At 38.3% G+C, this 27,302-nt stretch overlaps 1 protein-coding gene and 1 pseudogene across 1 annotated transcript; one reads left to right on the top strand and one right to left on the bottom strand.

Annotated features, from left to right (window-relative positions):
• Positions 1 to 19,623: 19,623 nt before the first annotated feature.
• On the bottom strand, positions 19,624 to 20,125 carry LOC149161437 (putative calcium-binding protein CML16; annotated as a pseudogene).
• Positions 20,126 to 25,291: 5,166 nt separating this feature from the next.
• LOC149161436 (L-type lectin-domain containing receptor kinase V.9-like) lies at positions 25,292 to 26,442 on the top strand. The gene is made up of 2 exons (XM_089434879.1): positions 25,292 to 25,522; positions 25,717 to 26,442. The coding sequence occupies exons 1-2, from the start codon at positions 25,292 to 25,294 to the stop codon at positions 26,440 to 26,442; spliced, it is 957 nt and encodes a 318-aa protein (XP_089291005.1).
• Positions 26,443 to 27,302: the final 860 nt, after the last annotated feature.

The raw sequence follows: 27,302 nt of genomic DNA, 5'->3' as shown, positions 1-27,302 counted from the left end.
AGTTCTAGACAACCAAATTTGAGCCCAAAATTCCCCAAATGTAGAAGAAAAAACCCGACAAAGTCGGATTTAATGTTGGGTATTTTTCATGGGAAAAAATACCAAAACCAATCAAGCAAATATCACAGAGCCAATGCTCTGTTCCATTTCTTCCAGGACCTTTGTACAGCGAAACTATTAAAAACAAAATGACTCATAACAGTCCATTACACAGCCATAAAAACATTTTCTATTGCTTAAAATAAAAACTGTTACAACTTTCATCCTCTACGCAGAGAGGGATTTACAAAAATTACTTTCACCTATCAAAAACAAAAACTCTGTCTTTTCTCTCCACCTGAGAGTTCACTGTGCTGGGTTTACTGCTGTAAAATAAATTTACATATATTCACCATTTACACTGCTGTGTAGTGCATTTCTTCATCCGCTCCTCCTCATTTTCTCTATTCGCTGCCTCGAGCTCACACATTGCACTGCTCTACATTCATCCTTGCAAAAACAAATCAACACATAAAAACCAACTGCCGCTCCCCTATTCTTTTCTTCATGCACTGCTGTGCATTTCCTTGGCTTTTGCTCCTCCTTCGTTTTACAATATTTTCTACTGCATAAAAATTACACACAGGAACATATGTGCTCCACGTTTTTTATTTGTGCACTGTTGTGTAAAAATTACATACTTCTTCGCTGCGTGGTTCAGTACTAAATAGTCAACGCACATTCCTTTTTTTTTTTTTAAATATTACCAAAAAACATATGCATATGACCTAAAACATAAGAGGCACGAAAACATAGTGTGTCGTAGCCAAAACTTAATGATTCACCTACATCTACATACAAGCTGTAAACTTCATTGAATTCCCTGTCCGGCGGTCAAGCGGAAAAACAAACACGCTACGTAAAAAATTGATTTGATGCAGGCAGGGAGCAGCTTCGGAGATCGACGGCGGAGGTGGCACGTTGGGTCAGATCTTGGTCCCCTGGGCTGATCGGACGCAATTCGCACACCGTTCTCTCGCAAACCAAACGACCTTTATCGTCCGGGGAACAGCGGTTTCATCGTTCGTACTGGGGATGCGTGGCGGGGTGTGATTGCGGCGGCACCCTTCGTACGGAAATAACCATTTGCAAATGGCGGTGCGGGGAAGACCGGGCGGTTTTCCAAAACTGCCCTGCACTGTTGAAATTACAAATTTAACACTCCCCTTTAATTTCAACTGCTGGGCATTAGGACATACCCAAGCACTTCCTCACATAGAGGGATTCCTCAGTACTGCTGTTACAAAGATATCATCCTCACATAGAGGGATTCACCAACTGCTTCTGATGCAGTTCACAAACAAACAAAGTTGTCTTCCTCTTAATAGAGGGATTAACCTGAAACTGTGCTTAAGAGCACCTTCCTCATGACAGAGGGATTCACCTGTTATAAAAAACATCTTCCTCTTAACAGAGGGATTTACCAAACTATGCTAAAGAGCATCTTCCTCTCAATAGAGGGATTCACCAATGACTATGCTGAAAAGCATCATCCTCTTGATAGAGGGATTTACCAAATGACTGCTTCAAATGCAGTTCCAAAACAAACAATCATTGCACTGCTGTGTGTGCAAACTCATTACAATGTTCTTTTATGCTGATGCATATTCTCTGCTGCACTGTTGTGCCATCTTCTTTACTGCGTCTACCCCACACTGCTGTGTCTGCTCCACGCTACTGCGTCTACACCTGCACTGCTCTTACATTTCTTTACAAACTCTGCATTGCTGTGCATTCTTCAAAGACAAAATACTCTGTCTTTTCTGGAACAATTACACTGTCCCAACTTACAAATTTACACTGTTGTGTGTAAACATTTCTTACACTCACTGTTGTTGCATATGTTGCATTTCAATTCAATGAACAACACATTCATTACAGTTACATATACTGCTGTAAAGAAAAAAATTTCTTTTTCATGTGCTGCTGTCCATTACATCTCATTTCTTCAACAAAACTTTAATGTTGCTGCATCTTTCTTGTTTGCATTGCTGTGTGCTTCTCCTTCTTCACGATGGGAAAACTTTTCTTCAAGCTGCTGTTGTCCATAAACTTGCTGTTGTGTTGTTGCTGCAATTTGCACTGCTATGTGCACATACACTTGGCACTTCATTCTCCACGAAAAAAAAATTAACACGGGCTGCTGCCTTTTCTTTTTACACCCTTGCTTCACACAATCTTAGTCTTCATTCAATTTTTTTTACACAATGCACTGTTGTGCAGTTCCTTTCATTTTTCTGCTGCCACACATTATCATTCACCATTCTGCATTAAAAATCTGATGTCCCTGTTTTTCTTTAGGCATTTCTATGCATGTTGCATTGCATACAAAAAAAAAATTACATTTTTCACTGCAATGTGAAAAATTTCATTGCATTCTCAGCCACTGGGCATTTATGCTCTGCTGCGTTTTGCCTTCTTCTCATTTTCTTCTCACTGCTTTGCATTTTCATTCCCAATAAAAAACATTTCCATCTGCTATGTATTATACTCACTCTGCTGTGAGTATATTCTCTCACATTACATAGAAGGAAACTACCTTCCATTGCTATGCATTTCAATGCATGTGCTCCATAACAAAAAATTCAAAACTGTTGTTTTATGTTCTGTCCTCCCACTGTTGTGAGGGTCTCCATGCTCTGCATACTTTTCTTCTTGCGCTGCTGCACTTTACATTTGAGCGATGTCCCCTTTTCTTCTCTGCTTTTATGGCAGATTTAACTTCATATTTTTCCCTTATAAAAGGTCTTCATCAAAGAGTGACTGTTAATACAGTTCAGCAAGTAAAAATTACAAGCTCCCCTTTAATGTGTGCTTGTCTTCTTTTGGCAGACTCTTCTCAAAACAAATTTAGATCCACTGGGGAGTTCAAGGGGTTTTCAGTTTGCCTTTCCTTCCTTCTCCATACTTGTGTAACTTTCTTCTTTTGCATGGGTCTAGCTTGTGTAAGATCCCATGTTAAGTTACAATCTCGTGCCATATGCCCAATGTTATGACACTTGAAACATTCAACATTGTTCATGAATAACATTTCATGATTTCTTCTAAAATTGTTTCTTGGAGGTTGTCGGAGACCACAACATCTATCTTTATGAAATGCTCTACAGTCTTTTGCCATATGACCAAAGTTTGAGCAAGCATAACAATAACCATAAAATGAACTTTGGTACCTGGGAGATGGAGGTTTCCTTAATATACTTCTGAACCCTTGCTGCCTTGAGATCCTTTGATGATCACCATTGCCTCTTGCCTCTTTGACATCAGCTACATTTCTTCTTGGAGCTGGTTTTCCACTTGGAGCAGGATTTTTTCTATCGCTGCCTTTATTTTTCTCCTTTCCTTTGCTGGAACTAGGAGCATCACAACTTCTTTGTGGCTTCTTCACATCTCCTTTGCTTAAAGCATCTTCATCCTTGTTTGAGGGTTCACCTACATACCCAAGTCCTAATTTATCAGATGGAGATCTGTGATAGCTGAGCATGTCATCCAAAGCTTGAGAGCTCTTCATCATTTTGTTCATCCCTTCAACCTTCTTCCTGAGGAGGACAATCTCTTCTTCTAACTTTTCACATTCATTATTTTTCTTTGCTAGTTGTCCCTCAGTTTCTTCCTTGCTACGAGTAGCTTCAGCTGCTACTATTTTGAAGGAGATAATATCTGTCTTCATTTTGGAGATTTCTTCATCTTTTGTTTGACTGCTCTTCATTTTCTTTTCAGCTCCTTGTGCCTGCTTCTTGGCTTCTTGTAGTTCGGACTTAAGGGAGGAGACCTCTACCTTGTACTGTCCAATCTCTTCCACAATCTTATTCACTCTCATGTGTCTTTGTTCAAGTTGACTTGTCAAGGCATCTGCCTGCTTCTTTGCACTATTCAGCTGATTTGTCATGGATATGACTTCTTCATGATGTTTCTTCTTGCATTGGTCAAGCTCCTTCTTCAGCTTGGCAAGCTCTTCATCCCTTTCTTTTACTTGAAGCTTGATGAGGTCAAGCTTTTCATTCTCAGCTTCTATGATGGGTTCTTCTTGACTCATTGTCATGGTCAGTGCTCCCTTTGCATGAAGGTCATGCAGTCTATCCCATATCTCCTTTGCTGATGAATATTTTCCTAGATTCCTCTTCACAGAATCAGGGAGTCCATCCAAGATAGTCTTTGCTGCTTGTGCAGCATACTCCATGGATTCTTTATCCATCTTGCTGTCATCAATCACTGACTCCCAGACTTCAATCCCCTCAAACATTAGGAAAGCCCTCATCTTTATTTCCCATACATCAAAGTTTCCATCAAACTTTGGGGTTTCAAATAGAATGTATTCTAATGGATTGCCTTCTGTTTTAGTAGAGGAGGAAGACACATTTTTAGCAGGCTTGGAGGCTTTCTTCTTTGACCTCGTCATTCTTATCTAGGCTTTAAATACTTGACTGTGTTTTTTTTTTTAAATCACTGACTGTTCTTTTAATAGTAACAGAAAAGAAAGCTTTGAAAAATACCTTAACCCTTTTGGTTGTGGCTTCACACTGCTGGAGAGGTTTGACTGCTGCAACAACACCTTCCTTCAACTTCTTTGAGTCTTCAAAGAGCCTGGACTAGCTCTGATACCACTGTTGGGTATTTTTCATGGGAAAAAATACCAAAACCAATCAAGCAAATATCACAGAGCCAATGCTCTGTTCCATTTCTTCCAGGACCTTTGTACAGCGAAACTATTAAAAACAAAATGACTCATAACAGTCCATTACACAGCCATAAAAACATTTTCTATTGCTTAAAATAAAAATTGTTACAACTTTCATCCTCTACGCAGAGAGGGATTTACAAAAATTACTTTCACCTATCAAAAACAAAAACTCTGTCTTTTCTCTCCACCTGAGAGTTCACTGTGCTGGGTTTACTGCTGTAAAATAAATTTACATATATTCACCATTTACACTGCTGTGTAGTGCATTTCTTCATCCGCTCCTCCTCATTTTCTCTATTCGTTGCCTCGAGCTCACACATTACACTGCTCTGCATTCATCCTTGCAAAAACAAATCAACACATAAAAACCAACTGCCGCTCCCCTATTCTTTTCTTCATGCACTGCTGTGCATTTCCTTGGCTTTTGCTCCTCCTTCGTTTTACAATATTTTCTACTGCATAAAAATTACACACAGAAACATATGTGCTCCACGTTTTTTATTTGTGCAATGTTGTGTAAAAATTACATACTTCTTCGCTGCGTGGTTCAGTACTAAATAGTCAACGCACATTCCTTTTTTTTTTTTTAAATATTACCAAAAAAACATATGCATATGACCTAAAACATAAGAGGCACGAAAACATAGTGTGTTGTAGCCAAAACTTAATGATTCACCTACATCTACGTACAAGCTGTAAACTTCATTGAATTCCCTGTCCGGCGGTCAAGTGGAAAAACAAACACGCTACGTAAAAAATTGATTTGATGCAGGCGGGGAGCAGCTTCGGAGATCGACGGCGGAGGTGGCACGTTGGGTCAGATCTTGGTCCCCTGGGCTGATCGGACGCAATCCGCACACCGTTCTCTCGCAAACCAAACGACCTTTATCGTCCGGGGAACAACGGTTTCATCGTTCGTACTGGGGACGCGTGGCGGGGTGTGATTGCGGCGGCACCCTTCATACGGAAACAACGATTTGCAAATGGCGCTGCGGGGAAGACCGGGCGGTTTTCCAAAACTGCGCTGCGCTGTTGAAATTACAAATTTAAAATTTAAGCCCTAAAACAACCTTAGATGCAACTATGTAAAATGCAGATACAACATATCTACGAAGAATTGAAAAAAAAAACGAAAACAAAAATCGATCTGACTGCTTGCTTCGCTCTGCAACAACCGAGACAGGAATGAACGACCGGAAGCGATGTTGGAATGTAATTTCAACTGCAGCAACAGTTGAAAAGAAATCGCACTTTCACCTGCAAACAATCCCAGCAGTCCATCTATCTTTATTCCAACGGGTATTATTTGTTTCGGCTTATTCACGCCACCGCCATAAGTGTCTTTTCGCCCTTTACCTGTTTGTATTCCCAAAGGAGGAGGAAGATCAGATCTGGGCTCTGCGCAATAACTGCTCACCTACAGCATTAAAGAAGAAGCATGGTCGAGAAGGAAAGTACCAGCCTCGAGCCAGCCGCAGCATTTATCAGTCTTGGGTTTCAGCACAACCGACTTAAGAAATACAGCAAAAGATCAGATTTGTTCATTATGTGGAGCAGAGACTGTCAGAGAGTTGAGGCGGTTGATGGATAAATTATGACCGCTTCCTGCACTATATATATGTGTGGACACAGCAGTGTAGAATTCATATTGATAGAGAGATAGAGAGCAAAGGGGAGCACGCAGCAGCGTGAAGTTTTGCAGTTGTTCTGTTGAGAAAACAAAGGCAATACGCAGCAGCGCGTATGTGCTAAATGAATGCAGAGGAAATAGATTGAAAGTCCTTTTGTAACACACAGCAGTGTAGAACAAGAGATTTTTTTTGTATTGCACAGCAGTGCTGAAATTTTCTGAGATAGTTGTTTTGTGGAACTGAAGCGTTCCTGTTGTAATCCCTCTGTCAAGAGAAAGATGCTCTTTAGCATAATATTTTGTGAAGATCCCTCTACGTGAGGAAGACTTATTTTATCAGTTAGTTTATCGTTCATAAATAGAAGTTTCTTTTTGCCTGTTGCTGTTACACCGTAAGTCGAAAAATACTTGACGTCAAAAATCCCCGTTGCTGTTACACCGTAACTCAAAAAAGACTTGACGTCAAAATTTACGTTGCTGCAACACCACGAACAGCAACTGAAAAAATTTACGTTGCTGCAACACCACGAACAGCGTTGCTGCAACACAAGTTACAGCAACTGAAAAAAAAAACTGTGTTGCTGCAACACCGTTTCCAGAGAACGAATTTTTTTGTTTTTCTGAGTTAAAAACAGAGTATTTTTCTGTGTCAAAGACAGAGTATTATTTTGATCAGTTTTTGATCCTGAGGCAAAGTAGAGTATTATTTTATGCTCTGTTCTTGTGTTTTTGAATTATCAGAAAACAGAGTATTACTCTCTGTTCATATTTTTGTTGTTTCGGAATTTATCAGAAAATTCTGAACAGTGGAAACAGAGGATTTTTCCACTGTATTTTGTTTGGAATAACCAGAAATTCCCGACATGGTATCAGAGCTAGTCCAGGCTCTTTGAAGTGTCAAAGAAGCTGAAGGAAGGATTTCTTGCAGCAGCAACTTCTCCAGCAGCGTGAAGACTCAGCCAAGAAAGAATCTAAGGTATTTCTCAAGAATTTTTTTTCTGTGTTACTGTTGAAGACAGACAGTGATTTTCAAATACAGTCAAGTATTTGAAGCATAATTTAAAAGTGCAAGGAATGGCCAGCGTTAGCACTAGCGTGGGTATGTTTAATACTCAGCTCCCACTACTTAATGGGAAAAACTATGACTATTGGACAATAGTTATGAGAGCTTTTCTTTTCTCAGAAGATTTATGGGAATTTGTTGAAGATGGTTTTGAAGAACCAGCAAATGATGATGAGTTTAATAGCTTAACTCAAGCAGAAAAGGAGCTGTTGAAGAACTATAAGAAGAAGGATGCTTTGGCCCTCTACTTCTTGTATCGAGCAGTGAATGAAAGTGTTTTTCCACGGATAGCAGCAGCCAAGACATCCAGAGAAGCATGGCAAACTCTCAAGACAGCCTATCAAGGCATGGAGAAAGTGAAGACAGTAAAACCTCAGTTCATTGAGGAGGAAGCTTGTGATAAAAGCTTAGAGAAAATAGTGAATGATAAAAACTGTTTGTCTCGTGATGAAGGTGATGAGGAGATGGCTGAAGTACATCCCCAAATAGCGGCGCCAACACAAGGGCAGCAAGTTGCACCCTTGAGGAGAAATGAATGTGCTTCTCCAAGCACACCACAAGAAGCAACAAATGAAGGTATGAATTCTTTGTTTGTTTTATCTAGTCATGTTGATGACCCTGTTTATTTAGAAGATGGAGTTAAAGATAGGAAATGGACAGAACCCATGAATGGGAGAACGGAATTGAAGTTCCTTGAAGATCTATTTAAAGAGTATGGAGTTCGATATGTAACTCTTGCCAAGATGGCTGAGATGGGCTTCACTGCCAAAACCCTTGTCAATATGACAGAGGAAGAGATTGAAGATTTGATGATGACCCTGGAAGAACTCTATCATATGAATCTTCCTATAGGGGAGATATATGGAATTAAATCTGTCATAAGAGCAGAGAAGGAGCAGGTCACTGATATTCTGACCAAACCATTGGATCAGAAAAATTTCGAATTTTTGATGAAGTCTCTGGGTATCACTGATAACCCAGCAGTTGAAATTAAAGGGGAGTGTTGGAATGTAATTTCAACTGTAGCAACAGTTGAAAAGAAATCGCACTTTCACCTGCAAACAATCCCAGCAATCCATCTATCTTTATTCCAACGGGTATTATTTGTTTCGGCTTATTCATGCCACCGCCATAAGTGTCTTTTCGCCCTTTACCTGTTTGTATTCCCAAAGGAGGAGGAAGATCAGATCTGGGCTCTGCGCAATAACTGCTCATCTACAGCATTAAAGAAGAAGCATGGTCGAGAAGGAAAGTACCAGCCTCGAGCCAGCCGCAGCATTTATCAGTCTTGGGTTTCAGCACAACCAACTTAAGAAATACAGCGAAAGATCAGATTTGTTCATTATGTGGAGCAGAGACTGTCAGAGAGTTGAGGCGGTTGATGGATAAATTATGACCGCTCCCTGCACTATATATATGTGTGGACACAGCAGTGTAGAATTCATATTGATAGAGAGATAGAGAGCAAAGGGGAGCACGCAGCAGCGTGAAGTTTTGCAGTTGTTCTGTTGAGAAAACAAAAGCAATACGCAGCAGCGCGTATGTGCTAAATGAATGCAGAGGAAATAGATTGAAAGTCCTTTTGTAACACACAGCAGTGTAGAACAAGAGATTTTTTTTGTATTGCACAGCAGTGCTGAAATTTTCTGAGATAGTTGTTTTGTGGAACTGAAGCGTTCCTGTTGTAATCCCTCTGTCAAGAGAAAGATGCTCTTTAGCATAATATTTTGTGAAGATCCCTCTACGTGAGGAAGACTTATTTTATCAGTTAGTTTATCGTTCATAAATAGAAGTTTCTTTTTGCCTGTTGTTGTTACACCGTAAGTCGAAAAATACTTGACGTCAAAAATCCCCGTTGCTGTTACACCGTAACTCAAAAAATACTTGACGTCAAAATTTACGTTGCTGCAACACTACGAACAGCAACTGAAAAAATTTACGTTGCTGCAACACCACGAACAGCGTTGCTGCAACACAAGTTACAGCAACTGAAAAAAAAACTGTGTTGCTGCAACACCGTTTCCAGAGAACGAATTTTTCTGTTTTTCTGAGTTAAAAACATAGTATTTTTCTGTGTCAAAGACAGAGTATTATTTTGATCAGTTTTTGATCCTGAGGCAAAGTAGAGTATTATTTTATGCTCTGTTCTTGTGTTTTTGAATTATCAGAAAACAGAGTATTACTCTCTGTTCATATTTTTGTTGTTTCGGAATTTATCAGAAAATTCTGAACAGTGGAAACAGAAAATTTTTCCACTGTATTTTGTTTGGAATAACCAGAAATTCCCGACAAGCGAAACCTTGCACGCACGCACCAACAATGGCTAACCCAGAGTTAATTTTACTAGCCTGGAAGGCCGCAGAAAAGGCCGCAGAAGATTCAGCGGATTTTTATAATATTATTAGTTAAATTTCAATTAAATTTTATGTGTTTGTACAAACCCTATAATTATATAATTAGATCTTATTTGACCTAGGTCAAATTTTTGGTATCTAAGCTAAAGTGAAATTGATAAGAATACGCGAGACTCATAGCCATTAGAGATGGTTTAGACTTTGAAGTATCGAGATCTCATTACTGTGTTGTATCGACAATTGAAACGACCAATTCTCTGTCGGAACTGCTTTAGCGATCTCTCTCGGAGTCGGTTTATTTCTCTGCCGGTAATTTATTTTTACAGCCTAGAGAGTCGGATTCTTTATTATATAGGCTTCCTATCACAGGCTTTGCTGCGCTATCTCGGCTGCATGACCTCTTTATTCCCCTTATTTCAACTCTCTGTTTAGCGCTCAAGGATGCCACTCATCCATTGGGTAGTATTCGTCTTCATGGAATGGTCACGTGCAATGTGTAAAAAGCCGCTTTTTTTAAGTAGATAACATTTTATTAGTTTTAACAAAGTGAAAAGATAACTTTCACGTTCTTTTTAAGAAAGTGAAAAAGTATATTCATATGTTGTGAAGTTTTTCTTTGGAATGGTCACGTGGAATGCGTAAAAAGCCGGTTTTTTTTCAAGTAGATAACATTTTATTCGTTTTAACAAAGTGAAAAGATAACTTTCACGTTCTTTTTAAGAAAGTGAAGAAGTATATTCATATAAGTGGAGAGACATCTCTGTAGTGAAAAAATGAATAAGAAATTCTAATGTTGGATGAGAGAGAATTACTGGAAGTAATATTAAATGAGGAAAAAAAATTAAATTTTTTATTCAAAAGTGGTGTGGAGGTAGGTTTGCAAGGTTGCTAGGGATCAAATTAAAGTCACGGTAAAAGTGTTTATATCTATATAAAGAGTATAAAGTTTTAAGAAAATTATTTTCTCGCAATATAAAAGTGGAGTTTGGGAAGGTTCTTATGTAATGGCAAGTATTGTGCTTCATGAACCATTCAAGTAGAGTTCCCTTCATTCTCTTGAATTTAAGTATTAACGGGTTTTTGTAGTGCATTATATTAAATATCATTTTTAGGATTCAACTGCGTTAAGTAAGTCATTCATGTATGACCATTTCCATGAGAGGTAGACTGACTAATTTCTCACGATTTATAAAAGAAAATTTTTATTCTTTTATATTGTTTACAAATGAAAAATTTTATTCTGCCTTTTATAAATGAAAAAATTTATTCTTTTATTAAAGAATATAAAAGGCATTAAAAGACCTTTCAAAATTAAAGACTATTTTAACCTTTCAATACAAATTCATTGAATCCAAAAATCATTTAACACATACAAATTCATGTAACAAAAACTTTGATTTATTTTATTGCTTATCCTTGAAAAAATGCATTCTTTATTAAAGACCATTTGAAAAAAACCTTAATTTATTTTGTTATTTATACCTGAAAAAATGTATTTAACAAAAACTTTGAGTTATTTTATTGTTTATCCTCGAAAAAATGCATTCTTTATTAAAAACTATTTAACTTTGATTTATTTTATATTTATAACTTCAAAAAATGTATTTAACAAAAGCTTTGTTTTATTTTAATGTTTATCCTTAAAAAAATGCATTCTTTATTAAAAACTATTTTGACCTTTGAATACACACTCAAAGAATCCAAAAATCATTTAACACAAATACAAATTCATTTAACAAAAGCTTTGATTTAACTTTGATTTATTTTATTGTTTATACCTGAAAAAATGTATTCTTTTATATCGTTTATAAAAGAAAAGTTATATTATTTTATATTGTTTACCTAATAAAAGTTGTATTCTTTTATTAAAGAATATAAGAGGCATTAAAAGACCTTTCACAATTAAAGACTATTTTGACTTTTAAATACAAATTCACTGAATCCAAAATCATTTAACACATACAAATTCATTTAACAAAAGCTTTGATTTGTCGTATTGTCTATCAAAAGCTTTGATTTGTTGTATTGCGTATTGTCTATAACAAAAGCTTTGATTTGTTGTATTGCCTATACATGAAGGCTGTAAAAACTCGTTAAATCCAACTTTGATTTATTGTCTCTTTCATTTGATATAAACAGCAACTCATTAAGCCCAAACTTTAATTTGTTGTCTATATGAAAGCAGTACAAACTCGTTAAACCCAGCTTTGACCCAGCAAATCTTCATTGAATCCAACTTTGATTCCCTCTCTATATATGAAAGCTGTAAGTCGTGCTTACATCTTGTCTTCTGTTGATAACCAACTTGGATTTATCCATACAAGTACAAACTCATTGAATCCAACTTTGATGTGTCTATATATGAAAGTTATTGCTTACATCTAATCTGTTAGTTTGACAACGGTTTCTTGGCTAAATGTAGTTAAACAGTTTTGTAACGAGTAGTTTTAGTTATGTATGTAACGGTCTATTCACATGAATATATCGTTTGCCATGTAGAGGATTATTCATTCGAGAATAAAACAGATATACATTTCAGTTTCTCTTTCTTGGTCTTCTTTCTCATTCTGTTCTTGTTGTTCGTTCTTTCTTTCATTCTTTGCTTCTCTGCTCTTAAAACAAGAAGTGGTATCAGAGCCAGTGTGACGGCAGAATCCCTGAGTCGGTTTCCTGAGACAGCGTGACGACGTTGTGAGAGTTTGAAGGATCGTGGGTGAGGCTGTGCGTTGCATCCCTGAGGACGGCAGAGGGTAGCACGATTAGAACCCTGGCTGTTAAAGCTCGATCCCTGACGGTAAGAACCCTGGCTGTTGAAGCTCGATCCTTGACGGCAAGAACTCTGGTTGTTGAAGCTCGATTTGCCCAAACGTTGAACCTGTGGACGAAGTGCTGGATCTGAGGACGGCAGAAACGTTGGAGATAGGACGGCTTGAGGTCTGTGGACGTGGAGGCCTGTGGACGGCATTTGCAATCCGGGTATTTTTTTTTTAGCAGAAATTTAAAAAAAAAAAAAGGGGGGGTTTGCAGAATTTTATCGGACGGGTATTGTTTTTTAGCAGAATTTCTGTGGACGGGTGTTTTTTTTAGCAGAAATTTTTTTAAAAAAAAAAGGAGAAGGGTTTGCAGAATTTTGTTAAAAGATAGCAGCAGAGCAGAATTTTTTGGTTGCTCAGATTGCAGAATGTTTTTTTTTAAAAGATAGCAGCAGAGCAGAATTTTTTTTTTTGGTTGTTCAGATTGCAGAATTTTGTTTAAAAGATAGCAGCAGAGATTGAAAAGGGTGTTATAGTTTTTTTTTTAATTTTGCAAAGGTTTTGCACGAAGGTTGTGAAACTAGTAAAACAAAGGGTTTGCAAGAAATCAAAGGATTTGAAACTTGAAATCCTAGGAGGGAGGGAAAATGGCCAAGATGTCGAATGCAAGATTCGAGGTGGAGAAATTCACCGGAAAGAGCAATTTTGCTCTTTGGAAACTGAAGGTCAAGGATCTGCTTGTGCAACAAGGGTTGCACAAGGCATTGGATGGGGTTACTAAGAAACCCACAACCATGACTACTACAGAGTGGGAGGACTTGGATGCCTGTGCTCTCAGTACCATCCGGCTATGTCTAGCGGATGAAGTTCTCTTCAACATCGTTGAAGAGACTACGGCGTCAGGTTTGTGGGAAAAACTTGAAAACCTTTATATGACAAAATCATTAACTAACAGAATTTATCTGAAACGACAATTATACAGTCTTCGAATGAAAGAAGGTTCAAGCGTTGCAGAACATTTGAATGTCTTTAATACACTAATTTGTCAATTAACAGATATGGAAGTAAAAATACAGGAAGAAGATAAAGCCATAACCTTGTTGTGTTCTCTGCCTAAATCATGGGATCACTTCGTAACCTCGATCAACTTCAGCTCTGCTGATTCTTTGAAGTTTGAATCAGTCGTGGGAGCTCTTCTGTCTGAAGAGGTACGGAGGAAATCCAGCACTGATACAACTGCATCAGAAGCCATGGTCGCTAGAGGATGCTCAAAGGAAAGAGGAGACAAACCAAGGGGGTCTTCCAGGTCAAAATCGAAGGGCAAAAAGTGTAAGGCAAAATGTTGGAGCTGCGGTAAAATTGGACACTTGAGGAAGGACTATTGGAAACGGAAGGAATCCGAAAACCTGAAGAACGAAGCGAATCAGGCTGATGCAGGTATTGTAGACGAAGTTTTATCTGCTGAAGATTTGTGTATGATAGATTAAACTTCACCTGAATGTAATGTCTCTCAGAGTTTTGATAGCTGGCTGTTAGACTCTGGTGCTTCGCATCATATGTGCCCACATAGAAACTGGTTTACTTCGTATGAAAATGTAAACGGTAGTTCTGTGTTTATGGGTAACAATATGTCATGTCAGACTGTTGGGATGGGACATATCAGGATTAAGATGTATGATAACACAGTTAGGACATTAACTAGTGTTAGACATGTGCCTGATTTGAAGAAAAATTTAATCTCTTTGGGAGTGTTGGATTCAGATGGTTATAAGTTTACAGGTCAGGATGGCGTCTTGAAGGTCTTCAAAGGTGCCCTTGTGGTCATGAAGGCAGAGAAGGTCGGGAATCTTTACAGGTTAAAAGGAAGTACTCAGGTCGGTGAAGCAGCGGTTGCGTCAGAAAAGGAAGAAGCAGGTACTCGTCTGTGGCATCAGCGTTTGGGTCATATGAGCGAGAAAGGTCTTCACATACTGATGAAACGTAAATCTCTTCCCGGTCTGAAATCCTTGAATTTAGATTTCTGTAAACATTGTGTGTATGGGAAACAATGTAAACAAAGATTTAAAGTTGGCAATCATAATAGTAAAGATGTTTTAGACTACATTCATTCTGATCTGTGGGGGCCTTCCCCTGTTATGTCATATGGAGGTGCATTGTATTTTTTAACGTTCATTGATGATTATTCTCGTAAAGTTTGGGTCTATCTGCTAAAAAGGAAAGCTGATGTATTCAATGTGTTTAAACAATTTAAAGTAATGGTAGAGAAAATAACAGGCAAATGTATTAAATGTCTAAGAACTGACAATGGTGGTGAGTTCACTTCTGTTGAGTTTGAACAATACTGTAAGGATGAGGGCATTGTTAGGCACAAAACTGTTGTTTATACTCCTCAGCAAAATGGTGTTGCTGAGCGTATGAATCGGACTCTTATGGAAAGAGCCAGAAGCATGATCAGCAATGCTAACTTGCAAAAGGAGTTGTGGGCGGAAGCAATATCTACTTCTTGTTATTTAGTTAACAGATCACCCTTAGTAGCAATTGATTGTAAAATTCCTGAAGAAGTCTGGACAGGTCAGTCTTGTGACTATTCTCATTTGAGGATATTTCGTTGTGATGCTTATTCTCTGATTCCGAAAAATCAGCGTTCAAAGTTAGATCCAAAGTCGAAATGTTATGTCTTTGTTGGGTATGACTATGCAGTGAAAGGATATAGGTTGTGGGATCCTACATTGCGGAAGATAGTTATTAGTAGAGATGTAACATTTGATGAATCGTCTTTGTTAAAATCAAATGTTGAAAGAATTGAACAGGAACAGGTATCGCCAAGTCAAAGAGTTCAGTTGGAGGCTAGATTTTTCGGTGGCAGTCGAAAGGAAGGAGAGACTTCTGGAGACAAAGGTGTTGAAGACACAAAGGAAGCCGTTGAAGCTTCTGAACCAGAGCAAGTTTCTGAACCAGTTCACCAACCAGTCGCTCTGAGAAGCTCTACAAGGGAAAGGAAAACTCCCAAAAGGTATGAAGATTCTGCTGCTTCATCTTTTGCTTTGGTTACTGAAGATGGAGAACCGTCTTGTTATCAGGAAGCGATAGATGATACAGATAGCGAGAAATGGAAAAAGGCTATGGAAGAAGAAATGGACTCCTTAGCCAAGAACAATACCTGGGATCTTGTAGAGCTTCCTGAAGGGAGAAGTGTTGTTGGATGTAAATGGGTCTTCAAGCTGAAACGGAAAGTTGATGGTAGTATTGAGAGATATAAGGCGAGACTGGTAGCAAAAGGGTATTCTCAGGTTGAAGGTATAGACTTTCATGAGATTTTTTCTCCAGTTGTAAAACTTGTTTCTATACGTACTGTGTTGGCACTAACTGCGTTGCTTAATCTTGAGTTAGAACAGTTAGATGTTAAAACAGCTTTTCTACATGGTGATTTGAACGAAGAGATATATATGGAACAACCAGAAGGTTTTGTACGAGGTCGCAGCAGAAGATTAGTTTGCAAGCTCAGGAAATCATTGTATGGTCTGAGGCAGTCTCCCAGACAATGGTACAAGAAGTTTGATTCCTTCATGGTGAGCCAAAACTTTATAAGAAGTGAGTATGATCATTGTGTGTACTTCAAAAGTTTCAATGGCATATTCATTATCTTAGCTTTGTATGTTGACGATATGCTTATTGCAAGCAAAAGCATGGAAGAGATCAACAGGTTAAAGGCTCAACTCTCTAGGGCGTTTGATATGAAGGATCTTGGAGCAGCAAAACATATCTTGGGCATGGAGATACACAGAGACAGGAAAAATGGTAAGCTTTGGTTATCACAGCAGAAGTATGTGGAGAAGGTACTTGAAAAGTTCTCTATGAATAATGTGAAACCTGTTAATGTTTCTTTAGCTTCCCATTTTAAGCTTTCTTCGGTTTTGAGTCCTAGAGATGATGAAGAAAAGCAGTATATGTCTCATGTACCATATGCAAATGCGGTAGGCAACTTGATGTATGCGATGGTATCTACAAGACCTGACATTTCACATGCAGTTGGAGTTGTCAGCAAGTTCATGGCAAATCCAGGTAAAGAACATTGGCAAGCAGTGAAATGGGTGCTTCGATATCTAAGAGGCACAAGAGATCATTGCATCGTCTTTAATGGTAGTGAAGGATCAGTCTGCGGATATGTAGATGCTGACTATGCAGGTGATTTGGACAAAAGAAGATCTACTATAGGTTACGTCTTTACTCTTGCAGGTGGAGCAATTAGTTGGATGTCAAAGCTTCAAGACACGGTTGCATTGTCCACTACCGAAGCTGAATATATAGCTGCTTCAGATGCCAGTAAAGAAGCAATCTGGTTAAAGGGTTTGCTCAATTAAATCGGAAGGACGCAGGAGAAAGTGAGTGTACTTTGTGACAGTCAAAGTGCTATTCACTTGGCCACAAACCCTGCCTATCACAGCAGAACCAAGCACATTGATGTGAGATATCATTTTCTGAGACATGTGATCGATGGTGGCAAAGTAGCTCTTAAAAAGGTCCATACACGAGAAAATTGTGCAGACATATTCACAAAGCCAGTTACAGTAGAGAAGTTGCGGTGGTGTTTAGCTTCTCTTGGCTTGCAGGAGAGATGATGAATGGGAAAATTGTTGTCAAGGTGGAGTTTGTTAGTTTGACAACGGTTTCTTGGCTAAATGTAGTTAAACAGTTTTGTAACGAGTAGTTTTAGTTATGTATGTAACGGTCTATTCACATGAATATATCGATTGCCATGTAGAGGATTATTCATTCGAGAATAAAACAGATATGCATTTCAGTTTCTCTTTCTTGGTCTTCTTTCTCATTCTGTTCTTGCTGTTCGTTCTTTCTTTCATTCTTTGCTTCTCTGCTCTTAAAACAAGATAATCTTCTATTCATAACCAATTTGAAGGAGAAGGATGAGGCAAATACCTTTACAGGAGTAGCCATTTCTCCACTTGTATTATTTACTTTTCACTTGGTAAACCTCCCAACCTGTTTAACATAGATGTTTGGATTGATGACTTTCAAGTCCAGGTATCCATCACGGTTCGTTAAAAAATGTTCCGTAATTTAGATAGCTTTGTCAAGGTTTCAAAAAGTGTTCAAATACGTTCACCAAGTTACAAACAGATCAATCGCTTCTTTAGTTTTGAACATCTTGCTTAGTTGATCATGGCTTCATGGCATTTGTTGTTTTTCTCTGTGTTTGCTGCATGTGGCAAATGACACTAATCTTGTAAACCACCACTCTGAAAATAAGCCAATGCCTTCAGACACTTTATACTCGTGTGCCTTAAGTAGCTCGTTAGGTGGAGCCCTTTGAAGTTCACAGCCAACAGCATCTTGTTAAAAATATAAATTTAAACAATCGGGAACATGAAAATAGAAGCCAATGCTTAAAATAGTGCATAATGAAAGTATTAGTGAGGCAGCAATAATATACTGGGTCACTCCTTTCATGGTGGAGAAAAATCTCGAGTACACTAAAGCTTGTTGAATCATTATAAAGCACACATTAAACTTCTTAAAATGACAGCTTAAAAGCAACTACTGTGTGTCATCCTAAAATCAAATCAACTACCATGAGAACCGGTTATCACTTTTTCTTATTGTTCCGCTTCTTGTTTTCAGTTTTTCCTACGTTATTGTTTGTTCAATTTTCCTTCTTGTTTTTGTTTGTTGTTTTTTTCCTTATTGTTTCGTTGGTTGTTTTTTGTTTTGTTACGAATCAGGGAATTAACTCTTTTAACTTTTTATCCTATACTACTTACAACATAGACTGCAATAAAAATTATCTATCCAACTATCCAACCAGTAGAAACTATTTCCCCCACATCTCTTACACAACTCATCCTGTAATAAGCCCTCACAGCTCATTCTGTAATAAGCCCCTTGTTAATCTTAGTTGGCTCTAACTTAACCGAGAGGTTGCGTCATTTCAGAATGCAAACCTATTCGAGTTTGCTGCAGACTTGGATATATTCTGTGAGCTGATGTGATGTTTTGCCTGTGGCTACAGCTTCCTAACCGAGAGGTTGGGTCATTTCAGAATGCAAAGCTATAGTTCATTGCAGCCTTGGATATATTCTGTGAGCTGATGTGATGTTCTTGTTATAGTTCACTGCAGCCTATTCTGTGAGCTGATGTGATGTTCTTGTTATAGTTCACTGCAACCTTAGATATATTCTGTGAGCCAAAGTGGTGTTTTGTCTGCGGCTACAGCTTAGATTTGGTTGTCACTTAGTTATAACGATTCAAAGCTCATCATCTCAGTTCATTGCAGCCTTGGATATATCCTGTGAGCTGATCTGATGTTTCGTTTGTCACAATGATTCAAAACTCAATTATTATTTCTAGTTTTAATTTTCCCGCTGTCAGTTCTGTATATGAGCCCTTAAAAAAACCCATAGAAGCATTTGATTTTACAACAAAATGGAATATTTCCCAGTACATATATGTTTACATTCCTGAATCTGAAAATCATCTACATTCCTGAATTTGAAAATCATCTAGGGTTCCGTTAACCTGAAAATAATCTAAGAGAATAGATTTATTTTTGTAAAAACCTCCCAATTTTTAAATCGCACATTTCTTTTTTAACAAAAGCCACACAATTATTGGGGTTTTTCAAGAAAACCGAAGCAGGATTGAAACACCCTTTGAGGATTCGTGGTATAATATCAGCAATCAACACATGTTCTGATTTTTATTTTAGATTTACCCATAATACACCAATGAAACACTGACACTTCGCACTTCATTCAAAATGAGACATTGACAACATAACATATAAAAAATCATACAGCCCCCAAATATCTCATATTCGGGCCCTGGTCTAAAGCCAGCGGGCAACTTAACATCGATAGAGAATAAGTCATCGGTTCTTTGTCCCTAGGCCTACCTATTGTAGCAGAGCAATCTCTGAAAGTAATTTAACAATGGGCCAGAATTCGGTCCTGGCCCAAAATTAAGTTAAACCCCAGCCCATAGAAATCCACAAAAGAATGGTAAGCCAAAACATATTTCTTGCCAGATAACACAATAATTACAATTTATAAAACGAATCTGCAGACAAACAGAAACATGAACCCTATTTTTATTTACATCAGAGATGCTTTGAGATAATCGACCGAAGCAGAAGTGACGGCAGCGGTGAATTCTGCAAAGCTTATTCTTCCATCCCCATCCGTATCAGCATCGGCAATCATCTTAGTGAGCTCTCGGAAAGACAGGGCATGGCCCATCTTAACCATGGACCGCGCGAGCTCCGCCGCCGTAATGTAGCCATTACCGTCCCTGTCAAAGGAGCGAAACAGCTCCATCAGCTGCTCCTGGTTATTCGAGACCTCTGCCGTTACACCGGGGGCGATCAGGCTCACCAGTTCCGGGAACTCTATCAGCCCATTGTTGTTTGTATCCACGCGCTTGATTAGGGCATCTATCTGTTCGCCGCTGGGCTTCAGTCCTCAGAAAGCCCCCAAGCTCTAATTGCGTCAGGCTTCCGTCTGAGTCAAGATCGAACCTCGCAAATATCTCCTTTAGCTCCTCTATTTGCTCCTCTGAGAGGCTCTTCTCGCAGCCCATGGGGATTTGGCCTCCGAAAATCTGCAGTTCCCGACCTTTCTAATGATAAAACAGAGAACTCCAGCACCAACGACAATCTTAGCAACTGTGTTGTATCAGCGCATCCGTTCCTTCCTGCAACAGTCCATAACGCAATGCAAATTATCTGTGTGATTGAAAATTATGCATTGCAGCGCGCGGGTGACAATTCAAATTGGAACCGGAATAAAGAGCTCCCTGGAACAATACACCGCGGCTGCAATAGCTCGTCCCCGATCGGAGTAGTCTGTCAGGGGATGTCAAGCCTACGATCCGAATCTGATTTTTTGTTAGGCCTTAGCAGGGAATGTCAGGATTGCCAGAGGAGGGTGGCGGAGAAGCGGAAAAGGAGGGTGGCGGAGCTAGGGGAGGGTGGCGGAGGGCGGAGACATTCCCAATAACCAGAGCCAGACGATTTTCCGACCGATGACGAAAAATAGGCCATTCTACCGCGGGTAGAGTACTCCAAGGGCCGTGACTTGCCTCCAAATTCAATGTAAGAAATCTTGGAGTCATCCATCACGTGTTATGTAGGTCATTTAATGTACCATGTTTTTGAGTTTACACCATAATCGCTTGAACTGAATGGGCAATAAATACTGCATTCACGGTTTAGGTGAAATTTGTGAAAAGTTTAAAAACAATATTTTATTTTCAAATATTTATTTTATTATAAATTGTGTTGCAGATATTGTTTACTTATTATTGCCTGCGGCAGTAGGTATAACGCAATCGAAAATGAATTGACCCACGAATTATTTCGTAGTTGAATAAAAATTAAACCACAAACAATTTTATTTTATTTTTTACAATATTTTAATTTTATGTTTCTTTTTGTTATTGGTTTCTCTGATTTATTTTTATTATATAATCATGTTTGTGCTGCCAATAAGTAAGGTTGCAGAACAATTTTAGTGCTCTGAAGTTTTCACTTAAATGTATAGCTAAATAACTTTTCATTTCTATGCGAAACTTATTTAATGATGATTAAAACATTGTCAATATCATTAGAACTCTAAAATCAAATCAGACTAACTCTTTAAATGTATATTTAAAGATTCCATAGTTAAAGACTGCTCCTTGAAGCTCAAGAATCCATATTTCTCTCTACGGCTTTCATGCGGTGATCTGTAGTTTTCAGAGCTGGGGCTTTCAGATCTGCGGGGATCTGCGATGAAGATTTTTTGATGCGGTGATCTGCAGCTTTCAGATCTGCGGTGATCTACGGCTTTCATTCCATTCTGGACATCTTCCATTGATGGATATTATATTACACGCTCTCTTCAAAGATATGCGGTGATCTGCGGCTTTCAGATCTGCGGTGATCTACGACTTTCAGATCTGCCATGATATGATCTGCAGCTCTGCGGCACATTTAATATACATTCCCGGTCTTGCTTCCCTCACCTGCTAAAGTGTTCTGCTGGTGATCTGCGGCTTTCAGATCTGCCATGATATGATCTACGGCATTGCGGCACATTTAATATACATTCCCGGTCTAGCTCCCCTCGCTTGCTAAGGAGAACATTCTCTAGATGGCTCCGAGCTTCGCGAAAATAGCTGTGGGCTCTCCGTCTGCCTCTGGGACGCAAGCCCCTGCCCATATCGTCAGTGAAGCCACAACTCCCACTGTCCAGGTGGTCCAGGCTTCACTCGATGAGGCATTGAAGTTCTCTGCAAGTGCCCTAATATGCTGATTCAATGGTTTTTGGCCGCGGCTAACAGCGCTCCACAGTTGGATCTCAGAGGTATGGAAGCCTCTAATTCCTGATGCAATTAATATCTACCCCTATGCTAGGGGTTTCTTTATAGTAGATTTTGAAAACTGTGAAAGCAGACAATGTATTCTAGATTCCGGCCCTTGGTTTTGGGATAAATCAGGCCTATTCATGACGCCATGGAACCCATCATTCGATCCCTCAACAACAGTCATAACCTCAGCACTAGTTTGGGTGAGATTGCCAAACCTACCCTTGCATCTCTGGAATTTCTCTGCGCTAGAAGCCATTGGAAATGCAATTGGGAAATTTTACTGCAGGCTCCCAGAAACAGAGGAATATGCCAGAACCACGTATGCGCGGATTTGTGTGGAAATGGACTTCAGCACCGGATTCCCAGCTGAAATACACCTAACAAGTAAAGACTATGTGTGGAACCAGAAACTCGATTACGAAAGTGTCCTCTTCAGATGTCAATCCTGCTTTGAGACAGGCCACCTAGCCAAAAATTGCCCAAAAGCCTCCCAGAAAAATTCTGCTAGAAAAAATCACCACAGATCTACATGGTGGGAAGGATCACAAAAAGAACACTGCACTGTCATCCAAGAAGAATACTCTCGAGAAAACTCTAAATTACAAGAAATCGGGCAAGATAGAAACAACTCTCAAGACAAGCAAGGGGAAAACCCTGCCCAACAACAAAAAGGTGAACTCAAAAACCCCTCAAGCATCGACAATTATGAGGTTTCGAATAACGCGCAAAATAAATCTTCATTTAACAACAAAGCATATCTCCTAGACCAAACTTGTTCTCCGACTATCTCCAAAAGGACGAACACAATAGATTGCGAAGCTAAGACACCAATGTCCCAAGAACCAGAAGAGATGAAGGAGATGCAAGATAAAGAAAGTTGGAAGACCGTAGAGAAGAAAAACAAAGCTACATCACCAATCTCGCCAAGAAAGACGAGGAGCCAGACAATTAGAAATTAAGAAATTATAGGTCCGATAGACCAATTTGGTCTCAGTGGACGTTAATCATCATCATCATCATCATCAGTTGTTATATTTTTAAACAATTTAAGTAATATTATCACTGTTGTTTCAAATTACAGACCAATAAAATCTTCAATGATAAGATACAAAATACATTATTAAATATATAATTTATATATTATATTTTTTTCTTAAAATTGAAATTAGGCAAGTGAAAGTACTTAAGTGTCATTGTGATTGCCAGCGAGACGATAACTTCCAACTTCTCACCTCAGATTGAGATTCTTTGCGGTAAGAAATTGAGATCTTTGAAATTTAATGTGCCACGTCAATACAGTGAACTAGATTTATAAAACAAAATTATCATAAATGTTATAATAAATAAAATCAAAATATTATAAGTCGCATTTAAGCTTCTATGCAAGCTTTCCCCTTGGAGGCAGGATTGTCTTTATGTTACATATTTCATTTTCTAACCCCATAATATTATATTATATTATAAATATCAATGGTGAAACTAATGTTTTTTTGACTTTTGCATACCATTGTTCAAACTAGTTTTATATTTAACTTTGATATAGAGAAACAAAAACTATAATATTCCACATCGATTGGCTTAGTTAGGAAATTAATATGATATGACATGTACATTGCGTTTTGTAGTTATTGTAATATATGTGAAATGTATAGGAAAGGATAAGGAGCTAGTTATATGGACCTTTCATTTCAAGATATTTTTTTTTATTTTTGTTTAATTGAGGGTTTTTTCACAACATTATTTTCTTTCCTTGATGTGCAATGTAACAACAGTGCAAGATTTTTGGATAGATTTAATGTTTTCAATATTATTTATGCGATAAACCATGGATATTGTTATTTATGAATTGATTATCGTCAGGACACCGACATCATTGTACAATAAGCCATAAATGTGCTAAACCAATAAAAATGTAAAAAAAAAAACAAAACTAAAATATTTGAAAAGTAAATTAAATTGATTTATAATGTTAATTTTGTAAATTATTATTTAATTTTTAATCACACCTCAATTGAAACAATAAAATTGCTTTGATTTATTTCTAATATTAATTAATTATTCATATACAATTTGTGGTTAATGCAAAGTTCAATAAAAAAATTGCTTTGATTTGTTTAATGAATTGGAAAATACTTGATTTTTTTAGTATGAAGTATTTGGTTCCGGTATTATCTCCATTTCCTTAAATAACCATCGAACAAATAAACTAATTATAAGGGATTTGACTCTTGACTCATAAGTGTGTTTGATGTTGAATAATCAATCATAAGTTGTGACTCATAAGTGTGTTTGATGTTGAATAATCAATCATAAGTTGTGGTTTGAGACTTTTTTATTGTAACTATAAACTTGAGGGGCTTGCAAAAATTTTAGGGACTAAATTTTTGATAAAAATTATTTTTCATATTTAAAAAATAAAAAATAAATTAGTTAATTTTTATTTAAAAATAAAACAATTTATCCAAATTTTAAAGAGGAAATATAGTTTATTATCGGGGATATGTTTCATCTTTCGGCGTTTGTGAAAAAATAGCTTTATAATTTTTGACTTTTAATTTCAATTTTCATTTATGAAATTATATTGGCCCTATTTATAATTTCTTTAATTCATTTATATTTCATTAATCAATATTTAGATAAAGATGCTTAATTAGTGCATAGGAATAATATGACAGATTCATCTATTTGTTAATTAAAAAATCTAATTATATTATATTATTTATAAATTTGTAGTTTATGATTACTCAACTAATTGATTATTTCTTTTTGTTAAATAAAAAAATTAATTGTATTATCTTATTTATAAATATTGTAGTTTTATGCTTACTCAACTAATTTATTATTTTTTTTGGTAAATATAATTATAATGGTTTATTTTTACCATCGCTTGAGCCAAGACTACTTTGAGCTATTACTATCTTCCACCACCTTCCACCACCTAGTTTGATAAAATCCCATTGAAAATGTTTAGGGTGAATTTTGATTGCAATGGTGTAATAGGCTTTTATATGTGGCAGGAATACACAATCATTTTTGTCCCATCCATCCATTCATTTAAATTTTTTAAATTTGAATAATATTTTTATGATTTCGAAAAAATATATTTTTAAATTTATTAGAATTATATATTTGGCCATATATGGCATATGGCTGGGCTACTCAATATCATTATGTGTGGAAGGGTAGTTGATATCATATGGTTGGGCTAGTAGATATCATTATGTGTTGATGGGTAGTTGATATTGGGCTAGATATCATTATGTGTTGAAGGGTAGGTTGATCATTGTGTGAAATTTAATGTTTTGAGTTCTTACCGAGTCGGTGAAATCATTATGCGTTGAAGGCAAGGTTGAGAAAAATAGTCAGTTCATAATATGTATGTAATGTTGTTTTAATGAACACCGAGAAAGATAGATGGATACTTGCAGAGGACATTGTCTCTCTCCAGCGTTTGTAACAAGCTGGTTGTTCGGCAGCCTCACTCTGGCCCTTATCTTCCTTGTCGTACCAGTTTTTCCTGCCACTTCCATCCAGGATGGAATGACCTACTCAGTTGTGGAGGAAAAGGCTACATTTATTAAAGACCCCTCCACGGACGCAAGAGCTCTCTGTTTGACAGATAGGTCTCGTTTCATTTCAGGCAGGGTTGTGTCTCCATTTCCTATGGAGTTGAAAATCAACCCTACGTTCAACACCACCTTCGTTTTCTCCATCGTGTTGCCCGACTCTAACATAGGCAGGCATGGGTTAGCTTTCTTCCTAAGCCCCAACATACCCCCCATGGGGGTGATATCTCATCCCAGTATCTGGGCTTGTTTAACCTTACCACCATCGTGCAGCCATATAATCACTTGTTCGTAGTGGAATTCGATACGGTCAAGAATGAGGAGTTCTACGACCCCAACAACAACCGCGTTGGCGTAGATATTAATAGCCTCATCTCGGTGGAGACCGAGCCCGCTGGCTATTGGAATGGGCCGTGGTTCAATAGAATCAACCTCAAGAGCGGACGGAACATACAGGTCTGTATCGATTACGACCACCTGCAAAGCCAGCTCAATGTTACCATAACGTTGGTCGGCTTGCCGAGACCGCAGAAACCGCTCATATCGCTGAAAATAGATCTGCAGAGCGTTTCGAAAGAGAAGGTGTTCGTTGGATTTTCAGCGGCTACGGGGAATTTTGCCGAATACCATTATACTGTTGCGTGGAGCTTCTCCACAGAAGGGACGGCACCCCCACTCAACATCTCGAGTCTCCCATTGTTTGCCAACAAGTATAGATCTAAGCATTTGAAACGTCAACAGAGAGGGCCATTCATAACCGGCGCTACAGTGGTCGTTCTGGTTGTCTTCTTGCTAGCGATTGCTGCCGTGTTTCTCAAAAGAGAGAAATGCGGAGAAAAGATAGAAGAATGGGAACAGGAATTCTGGCCCCATAGATTCACTTACAAGGAGCTCAGCATCGCCACAAGTGGATTCAGGGACGAAAATGTTTTGGGCCAGGGGGCTTCGGCAAGGTTTACAGGGGCATTCTACCTGGCGGCAGCCAGGAGGTTGCCGTAAAATGTATAACTAAGGAGTTCATGGAAGGAATGAAGGGGTTCATGGCAGAGATCTCAACCATGGGGCGCATACAGCACCGCAACCTGGTACAGCTCCAGGGGTGGTGTCGAAAGCAGAAGCAGCTATTCATCGTTTATGACCACATGCCCAACGGTAGCCTCGATAAATTCATATTCGAGAACTCGTTGACGGACTTGTTGTGGGCTCGGAGATACGTGATCCTAAAGGGCGTGGCGGCAGGGCTGTTGTATCTGCACGAGGAATGGGAGAAGAGGGTCATCCACAGAGACATCAAATCGAGCAACGTGCTGTTAGATTCGGATCTCAACGCCCGGCTGGGAGACTTTGGCCTCGCCCGTCTGTACGATCATAGCAAGAACCCAGGTGTTGAAATATTAATTTCAACTGCCGTGCAGGTCAAAACTGCCAGTTCACCCCCCCGCACCACTTTTGCTGAAAGGTGGTTTTCCTCCGGAGCGCAACGAGCATATTCAACAATGGAGACTTGTCTGAGTAGTCCTTGCCAAAACCACCATTCCCCGGTGCGTAAAGTCCAGCAGAAAGGGCCGTGCGATATTGACTGTCAGTCGTCCGTTCAAAGAGGGGTAGATCAACGGTTATGGTAGCGGGCACATGTTTTTTTGGTTATCGGGAGGACCTCCGTATGACTGACATTGGCCGTATGACTGAATCGTTTGCACAGTTGATTGAATGTAATTAATATAAATTAATTACGGTTGGTAAATATAGGTGTAGGATTTATGTTTATTGTTTTAATGCACGGGACTTGTTTTTTTTACCATACATGTGAAAGGTAAGTGTTATGTTTTTTTGTTGGCTGTTGAAAATGAAATGTAACG

The sequence above is a fragment of the Pinus tabuliformis genome, chromosome 5_2, assembly GCF_031772625.1.
Source record: "Pinus tabuliformis cultivar Carrire ecotype Pingquan chromosome 5_2, CPIR1, whole genome shotgun sequence".
NCBI lineage: Eukaryota > Viridiplantae > Streptophyta > Pinopsida > Pinales > Pinaceae > Pinus > Pinus tabuliformis.
The sequence above is the reverse complement of the archived record's forward strand: the minus strand, read 5'-3'. Positions and strand labels throughout refer to the sequence as shown.